The 23444-nt window shown below is 60.3% G+C and overlaps 4 protein-coding genes across 10 annotated transcripts; 1 reads left to right on the top strand and 3 right to left on the bottom strand.

Moving 5' to 3' along the window:
* Positions 1-363: 363 nt before the first annotated feature.
* On the bottom strand, positions 364-3612 carry NODAL (nodal growth differentiation factor). 2 transcript variants are annotated; one of them, XM_051812016.1, is made up of 4 exons: positions 2087-2156; positions 1832-1939; positions 605-1395; positions 364-516 (listed from the first exon to the last, which is right to left on the bottom strand). In XM_051812016.1, the coding sequence occupies exons 1-4, from the start codon at positions 2154-2156 to the stop codon at positions 364-366; spliced, it is 1122 nt and encodes a 373-aa protein (XP_051667976.1). The 2 variants fall into 2 exon arrangements, with proteins under 2 accessions (XP_051667976.1, XP_051667977.1); XM_051812017.1 differs by lacking the exons at positions 1832-1939; positions 2087-2156 and adding an exon at positions 3597-3612.
* On the top strand, positions 2994-11108 carry ASH2L (ASH2 like, histone lysine methyltransferase complex subunit). Of its 2 annotated transcripts, XM_051812007.1 has the most exons (17): positions 2994-3118; positions 3422-3491; positions 3771-3916; positions 4655-4743; positions 5072-5166; positions 5253-5348; positions 5553-5648; positions 5862-5937; positions 6556-6573; positions 7884-7977; positions 8289-8506; positions 8705-8872; positions 8954-9147; positions 9476-9568; positions 9683-9781; positions 10073-10132; positions 10525-11108. In XM_051812007.1, exons 1-17 carry the CDS (start codon positions 3015-3017, stop codon positions 10630-10632), a joined length of 1824 nt encoding a protein of 607 aa, XP_051667967.1. In that variant the 5' UTR covers positions 2994-3014; the 3' UTR covers positions 10633-11108. The 2 variants fall into 2 exon arrangements, with proteins under 2 accessions (XP_051667967.1, XP_051667968.1); XM_051812008.1 differs by lacking the exon at positions 6556-6573 and having other exon boundaries at positions 2995-3118.
* Positions 11109-11132: 24 nt separating this feature from the next.
* STAR (steroidogenic acute regulatory protein) lies at positions 11133-14424 on the bottom strand. Of its 3 annotated transcripts, XM_051812021.1 has the most exons (9): positions 14393-14410; positions 14214-14315; positions 13560-13673; positions 13183-13310; positions 12948-13106; positions 12604-12729; positions 12220-12404; positions 11931-12024; positions 11133-11848 (listed from the first exon to the last, which is right to left on the bottom strand). In XM_051812021.1, exons 2-9 carry the CDS (start codon positions 14275-14277, stop codon positions 11747-11749), a joined length of 972 nt encoding a protein of 323 aa, XP_051667981.1. In that variant the 5' UTR covers positions 14278-14315; positions 14393-14410; the 3' UTR covers positions 11133-11746. The 3 variants fall into 3 exon arrangements, with proteins under 3 accessions (XP_051667981.1, XP_051667982.1, XP_051667983.1); XM_051812022.1 differs by having other exon boundaries at positions 14214-14424; XM_051812023.1 differs by lacking the exon at positions 12604-12729 and having other exon boundaries at positions 14214-14420.
* A 2196-nt stretch (positions 14425-16620) lies between these two features.
* On the bottom strand, positions 16621-23236 carry LOC127482057 (G protein-coupled receptor kinase 5-like). Of its 3 annotated transcripts, XM_051812006.1 has the most exons (16): positions 22965-23111; positions 20620-20715; positions 20395-20507; positions 20028-20105; positions 19807-19907; positions 19645-19737; positions 19506-19569; positions 19289-19429; positions 19028-19218; positions 18916-18953; positions 18666-18755; positions 18367-18575; positions 18149-18286; positions 17921-18058; positions 17704-17835; positions 17468-17607 (listed from the first exon to the last, which is right to left on the bottom strand). In XM_051812006.1, the coding sequence occupies exons 1-16, from the start codon at positions 23038-23040 to the stop codon at positions 17494-17496; spliced, it is 1812 nt and encodes a 603-aa protein (XP_051667966.1). In that variant the 5' UTR covers positions 23041-23111; the 3' UTR covers positions 17468-17493. The 3 variants fall into 3 exon arrangements, with proteins under 3 accessions (XP_051667964.1, XP_051667966.1, XP_051667965.1); XM_051812004.1 differs by having other exon boundaries at positions 16621-17607; positions 18367-18755; XM_051812005.1 differs by having other exon boundaries at positions 18367-18755; positions 19307-19429; positions 22965-23236.
* Positions 23237-23444: the final 208 nt, after the last annotated feature.

Raw genomic sequence — 23444 nt, 5'->3', positions numbered from 1 at the left:
TGATGCTGCCATGCTCCAGCCCTGCACCTCAGCTCCTGCCTCTGCCCTCGGCTGCCCCAGGCACACCTTCCAGCAGCACCACAGCTCCTGGAAAAGCACAGTGTGGGGCACCAAGGTGCCACAAGGAGGTAGCTGGTGGCCTTTCCTGCATGGAGCCCGGATCCAGCCATGCACCGTGGCCATGAAGCACTGCTAACACCCCAGCACCCCACTCCTCCCCTGGCCCAGCCAGGGCTTTGCCGACCCACAGTCACACGGGCTCGAGATGCCCCGGTCTGTGTGATGGCTGTAGGTCGGGTGGTCGGTCCTTGGGGGCACTTTTGGGCAGAGATGTGCCCCTTCCCAGCGGGGGACGAGGTGGCCTCAGTTGCAGCCACACTCCTCGATGATCATGTCCTCGTGGTGGCGGACGACGATCTCGCCCTTCTCGTAGTAGAGCATGGAGAGGGGACTCATCCTGACCGGGGAGCAGGCGGGACACGGCACCTGGTTGGGCTTGTAGAGCTGCAGCAAACTCTGTGGGGGACACGGGAAGGGTAGAACATCCCCCCTGCCGCGGGTGGAGGGCTGGGAGTGTGGGGGGCACAGGGGCAGCTCCTCTTACCTGTATGTATGCGTGGTTGGTGGGCTTGAAGGTCTCGTCCACGGGCGAGGGGCACAGCCCTTCGCATCGGTAGGCGTTGTACTTTTTGGGGTAGACAATCCAGCTGCCCCAGCCCGTCTGCTCGAAATCCACCATCATGTCCACCCGCCTGCACAGGGCCCTGCCCTCCTCCCGCGGCGTGGCCGCAGCAGCATCGCTCGCTTTGATCCTTTGCTTCTCCATCCTGTTCCTGCGGTGCCGGCGCGTCCCCTCGCCCTGGGAGCCACTGTCACGCATGATGTACTTGGAGGTCTCCGCTGTCCTGATGAGGCTGTGGTCTCCTGGAGACTTGTCCGTGGAGAAGACGAGCAGCAGGACTCTGTCTGCCACGTCCTGGGGCAGGGCTGGCTCCCCGTGGCCAGCGTCGCTCAGGGTGGGCGAGTGCACCGCACCGGTGGCCGGGACATCCGAGCCGTTCATCTCCCACCGCTCCTTTCCCGTGGGATTGTGGTGCCCGGGGACCACGGTTTGGTGCAGCCAGGACCGGAGCAGGTTGGTGACCTCGAAGACTTCCCAGGAGGCCTGGGTGGCAGAGGGGCTGCCGGCCACGGTGCCCAGGAAGAGCTGGTGGGCACAGGTCCCATGGCCCCGGCACCTGCGCCGCTGGCTGTGGTAGATGTCCAGGGAGACGTTGTGGGAGTGGGAGAGCCCGGGCGGGCGGATGCGGAGCTGGGCCAGACTCACCTCCTGGCTGCTGGACAGGGAGGACATGTCGAAGGAGAGCGCCCAGCGGGAGCCGTTCTGCAGGGAGCCTGGAAGCCAAGGGCAAGGTGAGGGGACGTGGGGCCGGGGGTGCCAGCGCCGGGAGGGACGGTGCCCTCGCGTCCCTGCCGCGGGAGCCCGAGGGTCAGGGGAAAGCCGCTGGATCCACCCCGAGAGCCAGCGAGAGCCCCGGGCAGGGCCGGTCCCGGGGACAGGGATTCTCGGGGCAGTGGGGGGCCCTGGACAGGGATGCTTGGGGCCGGTGCAGGTCCCGGGGACTGTAACTGTGCCAGAACAGGGATGCCTGGGGACAGCGCCAGTCCCGGGAAGAGGAATGGTGCTGATCCCGGGGACGGGGTTGCCCGGGGACCGCACGGGACCCGGGGACAGTGCCGGTCCCAGGACAGGGATGCTGAGGGATGGTGAGGGTCCCGGGGACAGTGCCGGTCCCAGGACAGGGATGTCCGGGGCCGAGGCCCCACTCACCGTGCGGGGAGAGGCTGAGGGCGGCGGCGGCGGCGGCGCGGAGCGGGGCGGGAGGGGCGCGGAGCAGCTGCAGCATCAGCGGGGGGCAGCGCGGCGGGGCGCGGGCCGGGGACAGGGTGGGCGCCCGGGTGGGTGCTCGGGGGGATGCTCCGGTCGGTGCCCAGGTGGGTACCCGGGGGAATGCTCCGGTCGGTGCCCAGGTGGGTGCTCGGGGGGATGCTCCGGTCGGTGCCCAGGTGGGTGCCCGGGGGGATGCGCAGCCCAGGTGGAGCAGGGCGAGGGCGCAGAGCGCCAGCGCGGGCGCGGAGCGGAGCGGGACCCGCATGTCTGCCCGGGCCACCCGCAGCCGCCCTATTTGTACAGCGGCCCCGAGCGCCGCCCCGGGCACCCCCCTCTCCGGCAGCCCCCTCCCCTCTTCTCCCCATCCCTCTTCCCAGCCCTCCGTCCCTATCTCCATCCTCCCTCCCCTCCACCCCCATCTCCGCGCTGACATCCCTCCCCGCTTCCAACTCCGCCGTCTCTCATTCCTCTCTTTCTCCCTCTCTCCTTCCCACCCTTCCCTAACTGTCTCCAGTCTTATCCACCCGACTCATCCCTTCAGCCCTCCAGTTCTTCTCGTCCTGCCCGTTTCCCTCTCCATCCTCCCCTCCACCCCTCCTGGGCTCGTCCCCACCACCAGCTCCCTCCATCCCCCTCCTGCCGTGGCTGGTGGGCGCGGGGTCAGCACCGGCCGGGACCCCTGTGGACGAGTGACCCAGGCACATTCCCCACCACCCATCAATCCTGTCCTGCTCTTTGGAGAAGGGACAGGGACCTGGGGTACCCGAGGACCCCAACCTCTCCAGGGTGGGGGTCTCAGCGGGGGTCCCTCTTCGTCCCCACCCGTCTCCCAGCGAGGCGACGCTCCTCCCTCCCTGGGAGAAACGTGCGGGGCATCGGGGAAACCTGGGACCCGCTGGCGGTTTCCTACCCCGCTGTCAGCCCCGCACCTCCCTCTCAGGCTGTGGCCGGGTGACGTCACGACAGAAGGGAAACGTGACGTCACGGCTCCATCTCCCCGCCGCGCAGTTCCCGGCGGCCGCCGCCAGGTGGCGCCGCTGCGCCGCGGTGGGGCCCACCCGGAGCCATCGCCCTTTGAAGCGCCGGGTCTCGCGAGAGCCGCGAGCGCGGGCGGCGGGCGAACATGGCGGCGGCGGCGGCCGAGGGCGCGGAGCCCCCTCCGGAGCCCCCCCCGGCCCCGGAGCCCCCGGCCCCCCCAGAACCGCCCGCCGCCGACGCCGAGAGCGGGTATGGCCCTCCCTACGCGCGCCCGAGCGGCCCCCGCAGCCCCCGCACCGTGAGGGCTTTGATGGGGGAAAAGGGGGCGGGGGGGGGGGGGCTCGCCGCGTTACCATGGGAACGGGGATGGGGGTCCCGCACCGCCCCAGAGGGGTCCCCGGGAGGCCCAAGCGACACCGGGAGGGCGGGGGGTAGCTGCACGTACCCCCCCATCCCGCGCCGGGCCCCGGGTCCGGGCTGAGCCCCCCCTCTGCCTCCCATTTCCGGGGGTCCCCGGGGGGCGGCTCCTCTAACACGTCTGTGCCCTGGCAGCGGGGACACCGCCCTGGTCGATGTCACCACGGCCCTGGAGACCGAGTCCGCCAACGGCAAGGAGCCCCTGGTAAGTGCTGTGGGCACGGGGAGTGGTGGGTGGTTCAGCCCTAAGGGAATTTACATTCCCCAGCTTTGGGTCTGGAAAGGGTTATTTTGGAAGTTAAATCCTCACCCGTGTGACGAGCTGAGTCTATGGAATAGCTCCAGCGCGGGCACGGATCAGGGGGAGGGATTTATTCCGTTTAATGGTAGCAGTGTGTGATTCCCTGGATCTGCCCCAGGCAGTGTGTGATTCCCTGGATCTGCCCCAGGCAGTGTGTGATTCCCTGGCTCTGCTCCTTTCCAGGACACGGCTGGGGATGGTGCCGAGGCCCTGGATGCCCAGGGGGGCTCGGGGGACGAGGAGAACGCGCGGCAGCTGGGGGAGATCGAGCTGCAGTGTGGGATCTGCACCAAGTGGTTCACGGCGGACACCTTTGGCATCGACACCACGTACGTGAGCCCTGGCAGCAGGAAGGGAGTGTTTTAGAGTTCCCAAGGACCAAGGCCCCGTCCGTATCCTTGGACACTTGGAAACCAGCATGTTGTGTAAATAACTAAGACTTTGCCAGTGATAAAAGCACCCCCACCAGATACCACTGAGCCTGTAAGGTGTTTCTGGGCTCAGGGAGAGAAAGAATACTTGGTTTCTAATCTGGAGTAATTAATGTCTTAATCTAGTGTAGTAAAGAATAATTGACTTTATTTCTTTTCTAAGAATGACACTGAGGGACTGGAGTGTGCCCAGGGAAGGGAACGGAGGTGGGAAGGGTCTGGAGCACCATGAGCAGCTGGGGGTGCTCAGCCTGGAGAAAAGGAGGCTCAGGGGGGACCTTTTGGCTCTGCAGCCCCCTGACAGGAGGGGGGAGCTCCCAGGGAACAAGGAAACAGCCTCAAACTGTGCCAGGGGAGGGTCAGGTTGGACATCAGGAGGAATTTTTCCCTGGTAAGCGTGGTCAGGTATTGGAAGGGGCTGCCCAGGAAGGTAGTGGAGTCCCCATGCCTGGAGATGTCCAAGGAAGGACTGGACATGGCACTCAGTGCTCTGGGCTGGGGGACAAGGTGGGGATGGGGCACAGGGTGGACTCGATGATGTCAGAGGTCTTTTCTAATCTCAGTAATTCTGGCATTCCTTTAATCTAATGCAGTAATTACGGTGTACCCAGCCCTGACAAACCTGCTCTTTCCCAGGTCCTGTTTGCCCTTCATGACCAACTACAGCTTCCACTGCAACGTGTGCCACCACAGTGGGAACACCTACTTCCTGAGGAAACAAGCGAGTGAGTCTGGGAGAAGCACGTTGGGGGGTGTTTTGTGTAAGATAATTCTGAAGGTTTGGTTTTGTCTGGGAGGGCTCTGCTGAGACTCTTGGAAAATGACCAGAAAATTCATAGCAACAAATCTGAGGCTTTTTCTAAAAATGTTTTGCTGTTTTAATTGCTGAAGATGGTGTAAATGTGTTCAGTGGGGGCTGATCAGGATGAACTCGAGGGGGTTTGCTGTTCCTCGGGGTGATGCTGTGGGGTCGGTGATTGCTGTCAGCACAGGAGGGTGTCCTGATCTTCCCCACCAAGTGTAAGTGTATCCCTGGGGTGTTTTGTTTTCCAGATCTCAAGGAAATGTGCCTTAGTGCTCTGGCCAACCTCACGTGGCAGTCGAGGACACAGGACGAGCACCCCAAGACGATGTTCTCCAAGGATAAGGTTTGGCTGTGACGGAACCGCCGCGGGTCCGCGTCAGGGGTGGTGTCAGTGAGAGGAGCTCAGAGAAATGTTCTCTGCTTTCACAGGATATTATCCCGTTCATTGACAAATACTGGGAGTGTATGACAACGCGGCAGAGGCCTGGGAAGATGACCTGGCCCAATAACATTGTCAAAACCATGGTAAGAACTGGGGGTAAATCCCTGGAGGAATTACCACGAACATTTTAGTTTTCTGGTGCTGGTGTGTGCTGAGGGCTGAGCTTGGAGCTGAAGGGTGAAGGTGCTGATGTACCTCCCACATATTAATAGTACACAATGGGATTTAAACACTTGTTAATTAATTTGTTAATCTTATCTCGTGTGACTTGAACTCCTCTGTTTCAGTGCAAAGAAAGAGATGTGTTCCTGGTGAAAGAGCACCCAGACCCGGGCAGTAAAGACCCAGAGGAAGATTACCCCAAATTTGGGCTTCTAGACCAGGTATGTGATGAGAGAAGGGAGGAGAGCAGGGATCTGGGAGGAGAAGTGGGGGATCCTTGTGGTGCCTTCTGCTCAGTCAAGGGGCAAAGTTCTGCCACGAGTCCGTGTTGTGCCAGCAGTGGGTGGGAGCTCCAGCACCTGGGAGTGCCCTGCTCGGGCTCAGGGTGGCACCTTTGACCAAGTCTGTTCAGCAGATTGTTTGGTCTCTTGCAGGATCTTGCCAATATTGGCCCTGCCTATGACAACCAGAAACAGAGCAACGCTGTGTCCACGAGTGGAAGCTTGAATGGCAAGTTCTTTACTCGGGAGGGTTTTGGGTATTTGGGACTAAGCTGCATTTCCCAGTCCTCTGGGCATCTGTGCAGTTCAGCTGTCGTGTGAGCTGAGTTTATGCTTGTGCTCAGAACAGTCTCACTGTGCCTTTTTATAGAAGGATTAACTTTAGTTCTTGGGAAGGTTCAGCTGTTTCTTTACGGTGACCAGATAAATCGAGATGCTCGCCGGAAAACCCAGCTTGTCAGTTTGCTCTTAGAATGGTTTTAATTTACTTCCTTGTGTTTCCCTTTCTCTGAGAGTTGAAAGTAGCTGGGGAAAGGATAAATATATGCATTATTCCTTGTGCTCACTGCTTGTGCTTTACTGTTACTCCTTGAGGGTGACTCCTGTGCTGTCCCGTCCTGCCGAGGTTGCTCAGGGTGACCTTACTGCAGTGAAGTACCTGCTGATGAGGATATGTATTAATAATTTGCAGTAAACACATCCCAATAGTACAGGCAGGAGGTATTTGGGGCTTTTTAGAACAGGTTACAGATATCTCAGGTGTGTTGTCTCCATGTCATGCACGGGTTGTTTTTTATTGAATTTCCGGGAGACTGACAAACATGTGGTGCCACTTCTGTTCTTGCAGGTGGAGCCTCTCTGGGAGGTGAATATTTACCTTTCAGCTTCTAAAACTTAAGTATTGCTGTTTGCAAAGCTTTTTTGCTTGATTCTCTTAGAAGCCAAAGTCAATTAAAAATGAAAGCGTGCCCTGATGTGATTGCAGTCAGGCTTTAATACAAACCAGCAATTCCACTCTTTAATCTTTAGCAATTAGAAGCTTTTATTGCCATATTCTGCCCTACTTGACTGTTATAAATGTCTTATTTGTGTATTTTGTTCTTATATTTATTTTTACTTTGTGTCAGTTGACCTGATGTTGTCATTTTAACTCTTAATGTCTAAATAATTCAGTCTGAAACATACAGTGTGATGGTTTGGGCAAGTAAATATTTACCAACTGGAGATCCTGAATGTTTATCTGCACTGGATCAGGTGATGTGCAGCTGGATCAGGTCATGTTTGTGCAGAATATGGTATTCCCTGGGTGATTTGGATCCCTTACACCATAAGGGAATGCTGGTAATGGAAGAGCTGACTGGATTTTTAATTACCACACGAATGCAGTTCGTGAAGGTGTTTATCTACAGTACATGAAATTTCCGTAGTTTTCCTTGTGAATCAACACTGATCTCTTTGGAAATAGTGTGATGATAAAATGCACATATGATTTAATTCATTAAAACGTTGTGCTGATCTCAGTTTGATTAAATTTGACATGCAGCCTTTCCTGTACTACAGTCCTGTGAGTTCGAAATCAGTGCTGTAGTTCAGGCTGGTACACTGTTCAATCCCAGAACTGACTTTGGTGATACTGAAGAGAAACACCTCTTGCTTTTTGTTTTTCCTCCACGTAGGTGTATTTTATTTTATAGATGGAAATTGAACATTAAAGTGCTTCTTGCTGATTGGTGTCAGAGTGTTCCCCCAGCACAGGGTCACTGGGATAGTGGCTGTCCTGTAGGGTGGGTTTCTGCTGCTTCTGCAGAAGTAGATTGGAACTGTGACTGGAATCTCCATGAAAGACTAATAATAATACCTCTGAAGTGGATCCCAGTGCTGCTGCCTGTAGCTCTTCTCATGACAGAAAAGATTCTTAATTCTGACCTCAAAAGCCCGGGTTGAGCTTGTTTTGCTGCTCAGTCTCCCTCAGCTTCCGCTCCAAATTTAGTCCCCTGCGGATTTTGCTGTGCTCGTTGGCACCACGGGCTGGTTCACACTGACTGTGGGCAAAGGCTCCTGAGCCCACGAGCTCGTTTTGGTTTGGCTGCTTCTGCCCCTCTGTCCCTGGAGATTCCGGGCGCGCGGGCGCTCCCCGACCCCCGGCTCCTTAACGTGCCCGCTCTGTGTGTGCAGGGGGAATGGCTGCTGGAGGCAGCGGGAAGGGCCGGGGAGCCAAACGCAAGCAGCAGGACGGAGGGACCACGGGAACAGCCAAGAAAACCCGGAGGTGAGAGGAGGGCACGGGTCCTGAGGTGTTGGGCACCGGGCGGGGACGTCCGTGCTTGTGGTGCCTTAAGCTGCCTCCCACCTGTCTCTGCCTCGGGTGGGTTCATGGGGAGTCACTCCAGAGCCCTGTGACGTTACTGATAACTCACAGGCCATAAATCATTTGCAGTGGGGGAGGGTGTGCTCGTTTGGCACAGACACCGCTGTGCAGCCCCTGAGCGCAGGGACAGCTCTGCAGGGGGGTGTCCTGGGGTGATCTGTGATGGCACCACAGCCACTGGGAGATGCCAGCCTGGAGTTTCTGTGTTTCAGTGACCCATTGTTCTCAGCTCAGCGCTTGCCCCCCCACGGGTACCCTCTGGAACACCCCTTCAACAAGGACGGGTACCGATACATCCTGGCCGAGCCTGACCCCCACGCACCCGACCCGGAAAAGCTGGAGCTGGACTGCTGGGCAGGAAAACCGATTCCTGGGGACCTGTACAGAGCCTGCCTGTATGAACGAGTCCTCCTGGCACTGCACGACCGAGGTACAGAGCTCGTTAATCTGTGCAGGTTGTGTTTCCTTACAGGGACGTCCCGGTGACCTCTCGTTACCGGTCAGTGACGTTTCAGGTGTCATTGCTCTCAGAGGTGCAGATGGCAGATCCACCTCTGCACGTTCATTTGCCTTCTGACACCTCCACACTTTGCAAATCCCAAATAACTGCTGGTGTCACCCCCTGCAGCTCCCCAGCTGAAGATCTCTGACGACAGGCTGACTGTTATTGGCGAGAAGGGCTATTCCATGGTGCGAGCCTCCCATGGCGTGCGGAAAGGAGCCTGGTACTTCGAGATCTCCATGGATGAGATGCCTCCAGACACAGCTGCCAGACTAGGCTGGTCACAGCCCTTGGGTAAATAATGGTACCAAATACTTCTTAGGAGATGCTCCTGCTACACTCCACGTGTTCACAACGAAGTGTTTGTCTCCGCAGGGAACCTCCAGGCCCCTCTGGGATATGACAAGTTCAGTTACTCCTGGCGCAGCAAAAAGGGAACCAAGTTTCACCAGTCGATAGGGAAACATTATTCATCTGGCTACGGACAGGGAGACGTCCTGGGGTTTTACATCAGCCTTCCAGAGGACACTGAGACGGCCAAGTCCCTGCCTGACACCTACAAAGACAAGGTGAGGGGCGAGTTCACTGTTGAATTGAGCATTGGCAGGTGGATAAGTGGCAAACAGGTTGCTCTGGCCTCACTCCTGCCCCTTTCCGTGGATCCTTCCCATCCTGCCTCTGGGTACCTCCGTGGTTCATAGGGGAGAGGTCCAAAATACTCCTGGATGGGATTGCTCACGTCTCCTTTCATCTTCCCCTCCTGGCTCTCAAATACTTGAGCTGTGGGAATCACTCCTCACAGGTACTCTGACACCAGGCACACCTGTCCCCAAGCAGGGCAGGTGATGGGCAACAGATTTTTGGACTTGCTTCTGACATTGTTTGCTGCTATTTCAGGCTTTGATCAAATTCAAAAGCTACTTGTACTTTGAAGAGAAGGATTTTGTGGACAAGGCAGAGAAGAGCCTAAAGCAGGCACCTGGAAGCCAGGTGAGTTCTTGGGTGTCACTTCAGCACATCTGGTAAAGGGGAACTGGGGGTAATCCTGAGGGAGTTGCTGTGTTATGACAGCCACCATCAGTGGGAAAACCCTTCATTTTTCAGATCATATTCTTCAAGAACGGTGTCAGCCAAGGAGTTGCCTTTAAGGACATCTTTGAAGGGGTTTATTTTCCTGCCATTTCTTTGTACAAAGGCTGCACGGTAAGTGAGGTGTCTTTGAAGGAGAATGCCTGAATCCCTCAGTTTCAGTAATGCACAGAGTGGGAGTGCTCTGGGAGCCTGCCAAGTGAGGAGGAAAGATGGGAATTATTTTAGTGAAGTGACTCTGGAACGAAACTGCTGAAGGAACACCCTCCTTCCATGCCAGGGGGGCTTGTTCCTGTGGGCTTGCACAGGCTGGGGGTAGGCTCAGAAGCAGGAGGGGGATGAGGACTGAGGACTAAAGAAATTTTCCTGGTTTTTTTAGATCTAATGAAAATGTGTCTTCCCCAGGTTTCTATAAACTTTGGGCCATATTTCAAGTATCCACCCAGAGACATCACTTACCGCCCTGTAAGTAAACCTGAACCTTTTTTACCCCCATCTGAGAGAACTAAGTGTTTAAACCAAAGGTGTTTAAAACAAAAGGTATTTTGGTGTGATTCATACCACACCACAGTGTGTGTAAAAATATTTAAGGACAGCTAACCCAATAAATAATTTAATTAAATTTCCGTTAAATAGTAATGCTGTCTTGTTCCTCTTGACAGACTGTAAGGCCCTGCTGTTGCCTGTGTTGGCCTCTTTTATCAGTAAGAGGGTGGAATTGTTGTTTAAGGACACACTTGGAATTTTCTTTTTTGCCCCACCGATGTTTCCAGGAGGGGAACAGCCCTGGAGTGCTGCTGCCACTGCTTCCCAGGCCTGTACTCCGTGGCTGGAGCTGACTGTGCTTCCCCCTGCAGATGAGTGACATGGGCTGGGGCGCCGTGGTGGAGCACACGCTGGCTGATGTCCTGTACCACGTGGAGACAGAGGTGGATGGGAGGAGGAGCCCCCCCTGGGAGCCATAGACCCCCCACACCGAGGATTTATCGCAGAGGAACGTCCATCCCTCAGTGAGCAGCCACGACCCACCGGGCTGAGGTGTTGTGTATGTGTTACCTGCTGCAGGTTCACACCCTTCCCCTGCCACAGTGTGAGTGGGGCAGGTCTGGGGTGTTTTGTGCTATTTTGGGGCATCTCTTGGAGCCTCCAGTACTGTTACAGTGTCACCCCCAGGAGAAGGGGGTGCTGAGGTACCTCCTCCTGGGCTGGGACTGTGGGGTGTTCCTGAGAACAGGGTGTAGCTGGACCTGCCAGGTGTAGGTACAGTGACACCTGTGCTCAGGTGTGTTTGGCTGATTGGGACCAACAGCTCCCAGCCAGGAGGGCTCTGTTGGAACGAGACAGCTGCATGTAAGACTGAAATTTGGGCTTCTGTCCAAACTGTATTTTTTCTTTTCCCCACAAACTGGAAACCAGTTTAAAAATAAAGGCTTTAACTCTCTTTTTATTCTGTTTTTGTCTTGTAAATTGTTACAAGTGAGATTTAAACTCAAAGTAGGTACATTTGGAGATCTCTCAAGCTGAAGATCTGCTCACAGGAGCTACACTGGGCCTGCTGCCAATGATCATCATTGCAGAGCTTTTGGATGAATAAATAATTTGACACTGTGTCTGTGTCTGTACAGGAAAAATAAATTAGAGCTGCTTTAGGGGGGGAGAGGGAATAAAATTGTTAGTTAAGTGCTGTGTTTGAGTTTTAGGGGAGTAAAAGGTGAGGTTCAGTCAGGCCCGTGTTTGCCTCACTGAGGATGTATCTTCCCAGTCAGATGTCTGGGGCCTCCCAAATGACTAGTGAGCCCAGGCCTGGGACACCACTAATTAAAGCTTTATTTATTCAGTGACAGTAATTAGGGTACAGGTTCCTGGCTGGGCCAGCACGTGCTCAGTGAAGCAAACGTAGGACTTAAAAATTTTTGGTCCTGCGCTTCCACAATGAGTTCCAATAAATAAATCTTTATATTTATTGATTGAAACCACATATTAATTAGTGGTGTCTGCTGCTAAAGGCCTTGGCTGATCAAAGTGACTCCCCATTTGCCCCTGAACAAAGCCCTGCCCCGGGTGGTGGGCAGGTCGTGGTCAGCAGGTCACAGGCCGGGCCAGGCGCTGCCGGAGGTGTTTGGCGAAGTCCACCTGTGTCTGGGACAGGACCTGGTTGATGATGGTCTTGGGCAGCCAGCCCTGGAGAGGAGCAGACACAGCCTGTGAGCGGGACCTGCCTCCCCCACAGCCCCTGTTCTCCACCCTGTGCCCTTCCCAGTACCTTGAGGTCGATGCTGAGCAGCCAGGTCAGCCTGGTGCGGGAGGGGCTGCCGGGCAGCGGGCGCAGGACCATGCAGGTGGGACCGTTCTCAGCCCTGGCAGGGGGGAGGGACGGAGTCAGACCCAAAACCCAGACTTTGAGCCTCAAAAATACACTTAGTGACTGGGGGTTTCCTCAGCAGCTCCTGCTGCCCAGACAAACCCAGTGACTGAGCCCCTGCTAAACCCTTCCTGCCCCGTGGGAATCTCCCTCCTTGCACACCCCATGAGGGGACTGAACAGGGGGTTACCTGACGAACCCCTCCTGCTCCGGCATCGCTCCGTACGTCGTGGACATGCCGGCCAGGACACAGGTGGAGCCGCGTCTCTTGGAGCACCGGACGCTCACGAAGTCCCGGGGCCCAACAATGTTCCCGGGGGTCGGGGCTGCCTTCTCGTGGGTGATCACCGTGTCCTTCCCAATCTTCTCCAGGATCTGCAGTTTGGAACTGAAACCTCAGTTTGAAGTGTTTAAGTGCCAGTGTAGCTAAAAAGCTGCCTTTGGTTACCGGGTGCTCAAACACAGGGTCTGACAAAAACTTGGTGTTTACAGGGAGAAAAATTGCAAACATCTGCTCCACCCCAGGTGCAGAACGTGAGTTTTCAGTTCCTGAAAGGAAAGGTGTTTCTCTTACTGCTTCTCTGATTCCAGAGGAGCTGTGGGATAGCCAAACTCTTCCTTGTGCCTTGGGGCTGCTTCTCCTCCGGATCAGCCCAGAGTTACAGCAGAACTGGCTGCTCCTCGCAGGAAAGAGCATTTCCTGCAGAATTAGTCACAGAGAAGCTGCTCCAGACTCACCTTTGCTGCAGCAACAATACAGTCACTGCATAAAAACCCTCCACATCTGCAGCAGGCAAAGGACAAGATACAGTCGCAAAGAACGGCAGAGAATTCCCTGTGCTCCTGCTGTGATGGGCCCTTCCAACGCCACATGGAGCAGGACCCGTGTGATCCCCGGCTGTGACACACGTTTCCTACCTTGACTTCTTTGACGTTGGGGTTCCAGTCTCCCATCTGCTCCATGTTGTCCACCAGCTCTCCGTACACTGAGTCCAGGGGCTGGTCCACCACCACCTCCAGCCGGAACACCTTCCCCACGTCCGGCAGCACCTTGCTCAGCACTTTGTCTCCGTTTCCCTGGAGGGGGGACAGCAGGATTTACACCACAGCTGTTGGCAGGAGGAGTGTCAGTGCCACACGGCAGAGCACCCACCGCCACCGTCTCCGTCTTCCAGCCGTCCTGGTCCTCCAGGATTCTGAGGGATTTCTGCAGGGCTTCCTCTCCTTGTTTGATGTAAGACATTTCCATCTCACTGAAGGGCTTCTCCTCCAGCCTCGAGCCTGCCGGGACCAGACAAAGGCAGGAGTGAGTGCAAGAACAGTGTAACGTGCCAGATAAGCTTTATCTACACCAAATACCCTTTCCATGCCCAGGGACCGGGGAATTAAACCCAATTCCCACTCTGCTGCTGGTTCAGCAGAAGCACAGCCCTCCCACAAGCAGGTTTTCCCCCAGCCACTCCCTGGATCCCCAATCCCTGACAGCCTCCCCCCGGCAGGAAGGGACAGACCCCCCGAGGTGTCACTTACTGAGCAAGGAGCTCCTCCTGCGCACCTGGTGGATCCAGGAGCTGGGTCCTGGGCTGCGGCAGGCGAGCCTGCTCAGCTCCTGGCTGATGGCCACGGCAGCTTGTCTCCTCAGACCTGAGGGGGAGAGTGCACCAGCGGCCTTTCCAGGGGCTTTTTCCCCCAGTCTGATCATACAACATGGAAAAGCCTCTGCTTGTCACCTTTACTGAGTCCCTACAGGCACAGGGAGCAGCCGTCACGCTGCCCTGGGACAGCCTGTCCTAAGCAATCCCAGGCTTGGCTCCAGGTCCAAGCCACGCAGCAGTAAAAATACTGAGGGTGGCCCAGGAAAGAGCATAGAAATGGAGCACAAGGATAGAAAATCCTCACTGCCAGTGGGAGTGTGACCCAGAGTGGGCCACAGGGGCACGGGCACCAGAGATGGCAAAAAGGGCGGCAGGGACAGTAAATCACAAAACCCAGAAAGCAACACGGCATAGGGTGGGGTAAGGAGAGCACCCCTGAGCTCGTCCTCCTGCCCGAGAAGGAGTTTAGAAAGCAAAGGGGGGGGTGTCCTTTCTGCACCCACGACTCAGCGGGAACTTCTCCCACGAGCTCCAGTCTGACAGTGGGGACAGGACCCCACTGCCCCTCCCGCCCCAGACAGCCCCTCACCGGTCATGTTGCGCAGGTGCCGGTAGGAGATGGCGGCGCAGAGCTTGGACGTGGCTGGGAGCATCTCCTGGGCTGTGGTGGTGGCTGTGCTCGGTGGCTGTGCTCGGTGGCTGTGCTCGGTGGCTGTGCTCGGTGGCTGTGCTTGGTGGCTGTGGTGGTGGCTGTGCTCGGTGGCTGTGGTGGTGGCTGTGGTGGTGGCTGTGCTCGGTGTCTGCAGTCAGTGCCTGTGCTCGGTGTCTGTGGCAAGCGCGGTTCTGCCCCGGCCCCGCCGCCGTGGCCTTAAGTACGTGGGCTGAAGGATTCTGCCCCGTCAGCCGCCAGATAAGAGCCGTCACTCACGGCAGGGCCCCGTGGGCCAAGGCCACGCCGGGCTCCTCACGCAGCTGAGGGGTCAGTGCTGTGCTGGGACACGGAGCCGGCACAGGGGGGCACGGCCAGCCCCGTCCACGGCACAGCCACGGGGGCACAGCACCCCTGAGGGACAGCAGAGAGGCAGAGCCCCCCTGCCCAGCTCCTGCCGTGCCAGGGACAGACCCTGCGGCACACGGGCCATCAGCTGCGGGTAAGGACAGGTGATAATCAGTTCTGACAGGTGTCGGTGGGCAAACACAGAACCACAGAATCAGTAAGGTTGGAAAAGACCTACAAGGCCATCGAGGATGATTATCGTGGATGGATAACAATGGATAATAACAGCAATGGACAACACCGACTCGGGACAGAGCCATCCTGGAACAACCCAGCCAGGCTCAGCCCAACCTCAGCAAACGCTGCACACAAGAACCAGGACAGCCCATATAGAGCTGAATATTAGACACGTTGAGCTGTTGAGCCTGGGCTGGGAGAAACGGGCAGCCTCGTGCAGCCCCCCTACCCCTGAGCCTGGTTATCTGTCCCAGGGCTGGGAGTGGTGGGCAACGGCAGAGCAGCGATAACGCTCAAGGCTGAAATGACATTTCTGGGATGAGTTATGGCCCGGAGACCAGCGCTCCCAGGAACCCGTGAATCACAGCTGCTTCCTTTGACGTCAACCCCTGCACCCTCCTGCGGGGAGCCTGACCTTCCTCCCCGCTGTTGCAACAACCTGGCCCAGGGGGAGGTCACCCCATTGCTGCACCAGCCCCGGGGAGCCCCTCGCCTCCTCCTGCTTGTCCCCAGCCCCCCGAGATGATTCAGGTCCCACCTGCCATCCAGAATGTTCCTGCTGCTCCTCAGGATGCTCCTCTCCATCGCCAGGGCTGCCATCCTCTGTCATGTGCAGAAAGCACCCCACGTTCACGTCAGCGATGCACAACTGGACAAAGGTGCTGGAGGGACCAGGAGGAAGCCGGAGGCTGCACCATCCCCTTCCCAAATGTTTGCTGGGAAATCCTCGCTGCAGCCACGGTCCCACAGGTGTGACTCCCGGGTTGTGCCACAGCTCTCCCCGCTCCGGGCTTCACCCACCTGCTCCCACCTGCCTGCACATGGAGTGAGGGAAATTCCAGAGGGTTTGAAATCCCTGAGCTGCTCCCGGGAGCTCCTTGCCCAGAGCTCTGGCCAAACGCACACGGAGCACCCACGGGTCTGGGTGCTAAGGGAGACCAGAGACCCCCCCATACTGTGTATTACCCACAGCCCCCCTGCCCTGACAGTGAGGGGGACCAGAGACCCCCCAGCTGTGAACCACCCAGGACTGTTGTTATCCCAGACGGAGCAGCGGCTCCCGGCACGAGGCCTTGGCACAAGGACATGCAGTTGTTTGTGAGAAGAACCAAAACAGCCCGGGTAGAGCCACCCCTCTGGCTCTGGGCTGGGGGGGCTGGAGGGGTACGAGCTCCTCTGTGCCCCTGGGGAGGGGACATGAGGACAAGTCACACTGTGCCACAGCACACGAGGGAAATGCTCCAGGTGACCCATCCCCTTGGGCGCCACAAGGGGACTCCAAAAAGGATTCCAGAACCCTTAGGGGGCTCTGGTGATCTGGGACACACCCAGGACCCTCACCAGCTTCTGAAGTGGCCTCAGCATCTTGGATGTCCCTTGAGGTCCCCCCGCTGATGAATGCACCGAGCCTGGGAGGGAAAGGAACAGCAGCAGGGGGGTACCAAGGGTAGCCAGGAGGAGCAGCAGCTATGCCACAGGCACCAGGGATGGGATTGGGGTCCCAGCACCTACCTTGGGCACCGGGAAGGCGCCTCTCCATCAGAACACAGCTGGCCTGGCCGGCTGAGCCCACTGAGCTCCAGCAGCAGGGCAGGACAAGGCTCTGGCCACAGCTCAGACCTGCCTGGACCCAGCTGGCCCCTCGGCTGAGCCCTGCTCTTCTGGGGACAGAGCTGGGGGCATGGGCAGCACGTGGCCATGTCCCGCGTGCCAGCAAGGGGATGCCTGGGAAACCAGCACAGCCCCGCCCCGGGATGGGCACCCAGCACCCCCACCCACATCCTGCAGGACAAGGTGGGGGGAGAACATGCTGGGGGAGGTAAAACACCCGAGAAAGCCCCCACAGCCCCCCCAAAACGCCCCTCAAAGTCACCACGCAGCTCTGTTTGCAGCTTTTTGCTTAAAAAATGTACAACAGGGCTCGAGGTACAAATATTCACAAATGTACAAAATATACAAAACTGGATCAACGCCGACCAAAGGTGCTGGAGATTCACCAGGGCCCAAAGGGATGGGGGCCCAGGAACCCCGAGGCTGCCTGGAGCTGCCTCGTGAGGATGGGGGGAGCCCCTCACCCCTCCCTTGCCCAGCCACCTTCGAGAAAATTCCCCTCTCCCAGTCCGCTTCCCACCGCAGTGGCCGGAGCAGGGGAGGCCGTGCTTCTCTGGGGGGAGGCTCTGTCGGGGTGACCCCGTCCCTCCTGCTGCAGCACGGTCGGGGGGGCCGGGGTGTCCCCCCACTCCAAGGCTGCCCGTGTTCCTATTTGGAGAGTGCAGATAAACCACAGGCCCCCCCTCGATGCCCGCAGAGGTCACGCTCTGACCCGGTGATAAGATAATGGGCTCAAAAGCAGCAGAAACAGGTCTGTGCCCTGGCCCCCTCCCCTGGCAGTGGGGAGGGGAGCTGGTGGGAGGTGGTCCTGCAGTGGAAGCCCCCAGGAACAGGCTGGAGGGATAGGGAGCTGGCAGGGTTGGGGTCAAGCTTCCACCCCTCTGCCCCAATCGCCCCCTGCACACCACATCAGCCCGTGCCAGCATCCCCCTCCCCTCCGTGAGCATCCCCGGAGCCCCCGGCCCCAGAGCTGCTCCAGGATAACCCTGAGAGGGCACACGGGGGCTGGGGGCCCCCTGAGGGGTCAAGACAGTGCTGGTGCTGGTGCCTGGCAGGAGGATTTGGCCGCAGGAGGGTGCGAGTTCACAGCAGCTGGGCTGGGGGGGTGGACAGAGGTGCCAATGGTGTAGTCAGCTGGCTGCAAGGAACAGTCAGACGGATGGCAGTGAGCCAGGGTGGTCTCGGGGAGACCCCAGGGCACCCCAGCCCCCCAAAACACGCCCCTGTCCCTTACGTGTCGCCGGAAGAGCCGCTGCAAGAGGCTGCGCTTGGGGGGCTCGGGCAGCCGCTGCCAGTCCAGGTCGGGGGAGCGGGTCCCGCTGGGCCCAAACACGTTGAGGTCCTTGAAACACTCGGTCTCGATCATCTGGGGGGGTCAGGTCACCGCAGGGTTGGGCACCGGCAGCACCACAGCTGGGTGGGACCCCTCTGGTGCACCACGCCCCCTGTACCTCGTTCTGCCAGGGGATGGAGACGCTGCCCGTGGCGAATTTGGCGTAGAAATCACTGTCGGTTTGGTCCAAGTTGACGCCCTTCACCGTGGAGAACTGCTCGATGTCCAGCACATCCTTGCAATAAACCGCCCGCGGCTGCAGGGCCCGGGGGGCTGTCAGGGGGGCAGTGGGGGGAGTGAGGCTGTCCCCCCACACCATGGGTGCCCACCCCTGCCCGGCCCTTACGTCCGGCACGAAGGGGGGGGTCATGATTCCGGCCTCCAGCCGCTTGAAGTTGATGGTCCTGAAGAAGGGATGTCGCTTCACCTCGGCCGCCCCGCCGGCCCCGCAGCCCAGCCGCACCCCGGGGTCCTTGGCCAAGAGCTGGGGGGGGGGAATGGGGGTGTCACAGCAGGGATGGACCTGGTCTGGCCCCCGCGGGGACTCCTGGGTCCCCAGCTCACCAACTTGCAGATGGCCTGAGCGTCCTCGCTGAACTTGTCCGAGTAGAGCTCCTGCTCCTCCTGCACCCGCTTCTCCACCTCCTCCCGCTTCACCTGCTCCTTGCGGGCGCGGAAGGGCGACTGCCCCTCGATCATCTCGTACACCAGGCAGCCCAGGCCCCACCAGTCGGGGCTGAAGGTGTAGCGCTCGTTGCTGATCACCTCCGGGGCTGTGGGGCACAGCCCCCAGCTGTCAGCACCCGGGCACGGTGCCACACAAGGACCCTGGTCCAGCCCACCAGTGCAGCCCTCACGCTCACCCATGTAGCCGACGGTGCCCACGCGGCCGCGGATGGTCTCACCCTCGGGGATCTTGACAGCCAGCCCCAGGTCAGAGATCCTGATGTGGCCTGGGGCAGGGAGGGGGCTGAGGGCATTATCCCAGGGAAGGGTCACCTCACATCCCAGCACATCCCCCCAGGGCACAGCCAGGCACCCCCTGGATCACACAGAGACCCATCCCCGTGCCACGAGCACGGGCAGGGCCACACCCATCAGCTCCCTCCTCACCATCGTCATCCAGCAGGATATTCTCCGGCTTCAGGTCCCTGTGGGGACAGAGGGGTGGCTCAGCCCCGTGCAGAGGGGTGGCTCAGCACCCGCTGCCCCGTGCCCAGCTCACCTGTAGACGATGCCCTCCTGGTGCAGGTGCTGGAGCCCACAGCAGATCTCTGCTGCGTAGAAGGCCACGCGCTTGTCCTCAAAGCCGGGGTTCCCCATGTTGTAGATGTGGAACTTGAGGTCTCCCCCGTTCATGATGGTCAGCACCAGGCACAGAGCGTCCTTCGTCTCGTAGGCGTAGGCCAGGCTCACCTGTGTGCCCACCTTGGCCCTCAGCACCAGCCCCGGTCCCCCCAGCCCCCCGGGAAGGTCCCACACGCACCACGAACCGGCTGTTGACCTTCTCCAGGATCTGCTTCTCGTTCAGGGCCATCGCCTCCCCTTTCCGCTTCTTGATCCGCTTCTTCTCCAGTTTCTTGCAGGCGTACATCTTGCCCGTGGCCCGCACCTGGCAGGCGCACACCTGGGGGGCCGGGGCCAGCGGTGGGGTGAGCCCCCGGCCCGTCCACCCCCCAGCCCTCCCTCCTCCGTGGCCGTACCTCTCCAAACCCGCCCTTGCCCAGGATCCGGTACTGCCGGAAGGTGTCCTTGGTGACAGCCTGCCTGGAACGCACAGCCCCGGCCGGACACGTCAGCCCCGTGCCCTCCAGGGCCCCCAACACCCCTCAGAGCCCTCACCTCTCCAGGTACTTCCACTGCAGGAACCGGTCGAAGTACATGCTGGCCCGGTAGTCGGTGAAGGGGTCCCCGCTCAGGAACTGGTGCAGGGGGCTGTGGGGAGAGGGGGTTGTTGGTGCCACCGCAGCCCCCCCGTCCCCCAGCCCTGGGCAGGGTGCTCACCGCAGGCAGCTGCTGAACAGGTCCTTGCAGGGGCTCTTCTGCAGGTCCTGCAGGTACTCACTGGCGTGGGGGTGGCCCACCTCGGGCAGGGAGTCCGGGGACTGCCAAGGGGAGCAGAGGGATCACACCCACGTCCTGGGTATATCACTCCTGCACCCCACCCGTGATCCCACCTCATCCTGGTCACTTCCTGGAGGGGGAAAAGCCCCCCCAGGACTCACCTCCTGCCTGAGGAACCGCTGGATGATCTCTTCACCCATCTCCTTCCGCTTCTCATCTGGGGAGAGTTCGTACTCCTCCTGGGATGCCCGAGGAGAAGAGGGTGCTGCAGACGGGGCACCAGGCACAGCTCTGCCCTGTGACCCCCACCGAGCCTCCCCACCTCCCAGAATGAGGCAGGTCTGCCCCGGCCATGGGGCGAGGGATTCCCCCCTGCTCCTGCCCTATGGGCACCACCCACAGCAGGCACACCTGGGACAGTTCCTCAGCCACAGCCCTGGGGTCACACTGGACCCGCCACAGGGCTCAGCCCAACCCCAACAGCCCCGTCCCGGGAAAACCCCTCAGTGCATCCCGAGGGTCCCTCACCACGGCGTCCAGGAAGCGGATGCAGCGCAGGAGCTCGGGCCGCGTCTCACAGAACTGCCGGAAGAGCAGGCGGCCGATGGGCTGCCGCTGGCACAGGCTGCCGTAGTCCTGCTCTGCAGGGGAAGGCAGGAGCTGCCACGGGAGCTGCCCAGCACACGCCACAGCCCCGGCTGTGCCAGGACCTGCGAGCTGGTTCTGCCGGCTCCCGGTGCCCTCCCGGCTCACCCAGGCCCTTCCGCAGCTCGTCGCACTGGCTGATGTGCGGGAACCGCAGGATCTCCCTCCACTTCTTGCTCCGGCCTTTCCTCTTGCTCCCGCCTCCTGCAGCCGGGAACGAAGGGCCAAGGTCATGCTGGCACGATGGGCATCACTGCTCTGGGCCACCAGTGATAAGGGAAATGGGGTGGCAGAGCCCCTGCCCAGTCCTGCAGAGTCACCTGGTTTGGGGGTTCCCTGATCCCACCGCTCCTGGTCCCCAAAACCCATCACTCACACACCACACGCTGCCAGCACTGCTCTGGGCTTTGGGCACTGCTAAAGCCACGTGGGAAAACAGACCCCCAGCCCCAGAGTGGGCTCTGACCCTTCAGGGGCCCTGATTCTGAACAGCCAAGGGGATCCCCACCCAATCCTGACTCCCAGGGCAGGGAGGGGATCCCCCTCAGCATCATCTGGCACCAGGGGAGGTCGAGCCTGGCATGTGCAGGATTCCTCCTGCACAGTGTCGCTCCCTCCTGTAAACATCTGGCTTCCTTATTCCCCCATCCTCGGCGATGGGAACTCTGCAGGGACACGGGGGGGGCAGAGGGGTGGCCCCCCACCAGCCACCACTCCCTCCTGGGCGGACACTTGGTGCGTGAAGTCATCCCTGCAGGGACCTGACATCAGCACGGCCGAGCTGGTGCCCGGCCAGCACCACCCACCGCCAGCCCCGGTGACGCCGAGGCGAGCCCGCGGTGCTGGGCTCCAGCGGGGCCGGCACTCCGGCCGGGCAGAGCTTCCTGCCGTCATCGCCGGCTTCCTCCAGCAGGAATCGCCCCGCGCCAGCCAGCGGAGCGGCCTCGGGAGCGAGAGGGCCCTGGGCCCCCTGCTCACCCTGACACGGGGGCACAGGGGCCTGAGGAAGAGGAGCAGCCGCTCCCCTCGGCCTGCGGTGCCCAGGCTGGAGCTCCCCCGGCTCCTGGCAAAGGGATGATGCCCAGGCAAGGACCTTCCACCTGCCCCAGGAGCCATCCTGGCATGGTGGGCCAGGTCGACCCGACCTCGCAGGGATGCTCGGCAGGATGCTCCTGGGATGGACCGCACCGGGCCCCCTGTGCCTTCCAGCACCTTCCATGACGGCCTGTCACTCCAAGCATGGGGATCCCCAGCCATGGCTGTGGGGTCTCAGCTTTTCACTGAGGAGGTTCCAATCCTCCCCACTGCTCCAATCTCCGCCCAGCTGGGACCCAGCCCTGGTCCCAGCCCTGGTCTCACTCCGTGTCCCCTCTTCCATCACCTCTCACACTGTCACACGCCAACATTAACCCATTTGGTGCCCACGGCGGCAGAGCCACCCTCGCTCCAAATTCTTCTTCTCCAGCACCAGCTCCGTTGAGGCTCTGGCTCATGCAGGAGCCATCAAGCATCCCATGGGACAGGAGCAGCCCCGAGCAGGAGCATCGCTGGGATCGCCCACGGCTGCTTCAAGCTGCCGACACCAAACCTCTCCCTCCCTGGCGAGAACAGCGGCACCGCTCCGGCCCCGGCACATGGGCTGTCCCCGCGGCACCCCCGGCACTGCCGGGAGCCACAGGATGGGGGGAAGGAGACCTCTGGGATACAGGGATGTGCAGGACCCAACCCCGACACGCCTGGCCCCCAATTCTCCCGCAGGGCAGCGCCGGCGGCTCCAGGGCCGTTCGCTTTTCGGTCAGGAAGGTTCAGTGACGAGGGCGCCGGCTTCCCAAAGGAAACCAAAAGCAAACAAAGGCTCCCGGGGAGCCCGTGCCAAGTCCCGCTCCGGAGGGGCGCGACGCCCGCAGCTCCTCGCCCCGGCGGCCACAGGGCTCGCACCAGGACGGCACCGCCGGCACCTCCCGGCGAGGCCGAGTTCGTCCTGGCAGTGCCCCTTTGGCTCCGGCCTGCACCGAACCGTCCCGGCACCGGCAAAGTTCGGCTGGAGCGAGCCCCGTCCGTGCCAGGCTCGTCCCGCCGGCACGGACACACGGACAGAGCGGCTCCCGGCCACCCCTGCACACGCACCCCTCGGGGAACGGCACTAAATCGCTTTTTACGCTCCCTGCTCCCGTCCCCGGCTCTGCGGGCGGGTGTGACGGACGGACAGACACGTCCCAGCGCACCGGGCACAGCTCCGGGGCAGCCGGTCCCTCCGGGGGCTCGGCGATGCCACCCGGGACGAGCCCACCCGGCACCCGCCGTCCCGACCGAGGGGTCCCGGGGTGCCCGCGGAGGGGTTCGGGGGGGTGCCCCGGGCTGGGGGTGCCTGTTGGGAGGGGGTCGCGGGGAGGACACCGGGGTGCAGCCTGGGAACGGGGAGCGGGACGGGGAGAGGGACCAGGTGCCGGTACCTTCCCGTGCCTTGAGCAGGACGGTGTTGGCCACGATGTTCTCCAGCTCCATGGCGCGGGGGTCCCCGCACACCATGCCCGGCGCGGTCCGGGCGCCTCCCGCCGCCACCGGCCGCCTCCGGGGCTGCGTCACCGCCGTGACGTCACGGGCCGCCCCCGGCGTCACGGGATTATGTAAAGGGACAGCGGGAGCGACCCCGCGCCTCGGGGGTCCCCCTGACACCCCAGTCGGGGGTCCGGCCGCACCAGCTCCTCGCACCACCCACCTCGAGGGGCACCGAACCCGAGACTGCCGGCACCAGCGCAGCCTTTCTCCTCCTCCTCCTCTTCTTCCCACTCTCCAGCAACGAGACCCCAGGGCGCTGGGAAGGGGAGTCCCGACCTATCCAGGTCCCAAAAAACCATCCCCTCCCGCCGGGGATTTTCCAGCCGCAGGAGCCACCTCCAGCTCAATAAAGGCTTTTTTTTTTCAGCATTTCC

Source organism: Manacus candei, unplaced genomic scaffold (assembly GCF_025592945.1).
Source record: "Manacus candei isolate 608988 ecotype Guabito, Panama unplaced genomic scaffold, ASM2559294v1 h1tg000084l, whole genome shotgun sequence".
NCBI lineage: Eukaryota > Metazoa > Chordata > Aves > Passeriformes > Pipridae > Manacus > Manacus candei.
Note: the sequence above shows the minus strand (reverse complement) of the source record. Positions and strands in the feature narration are given on the sequence as shown.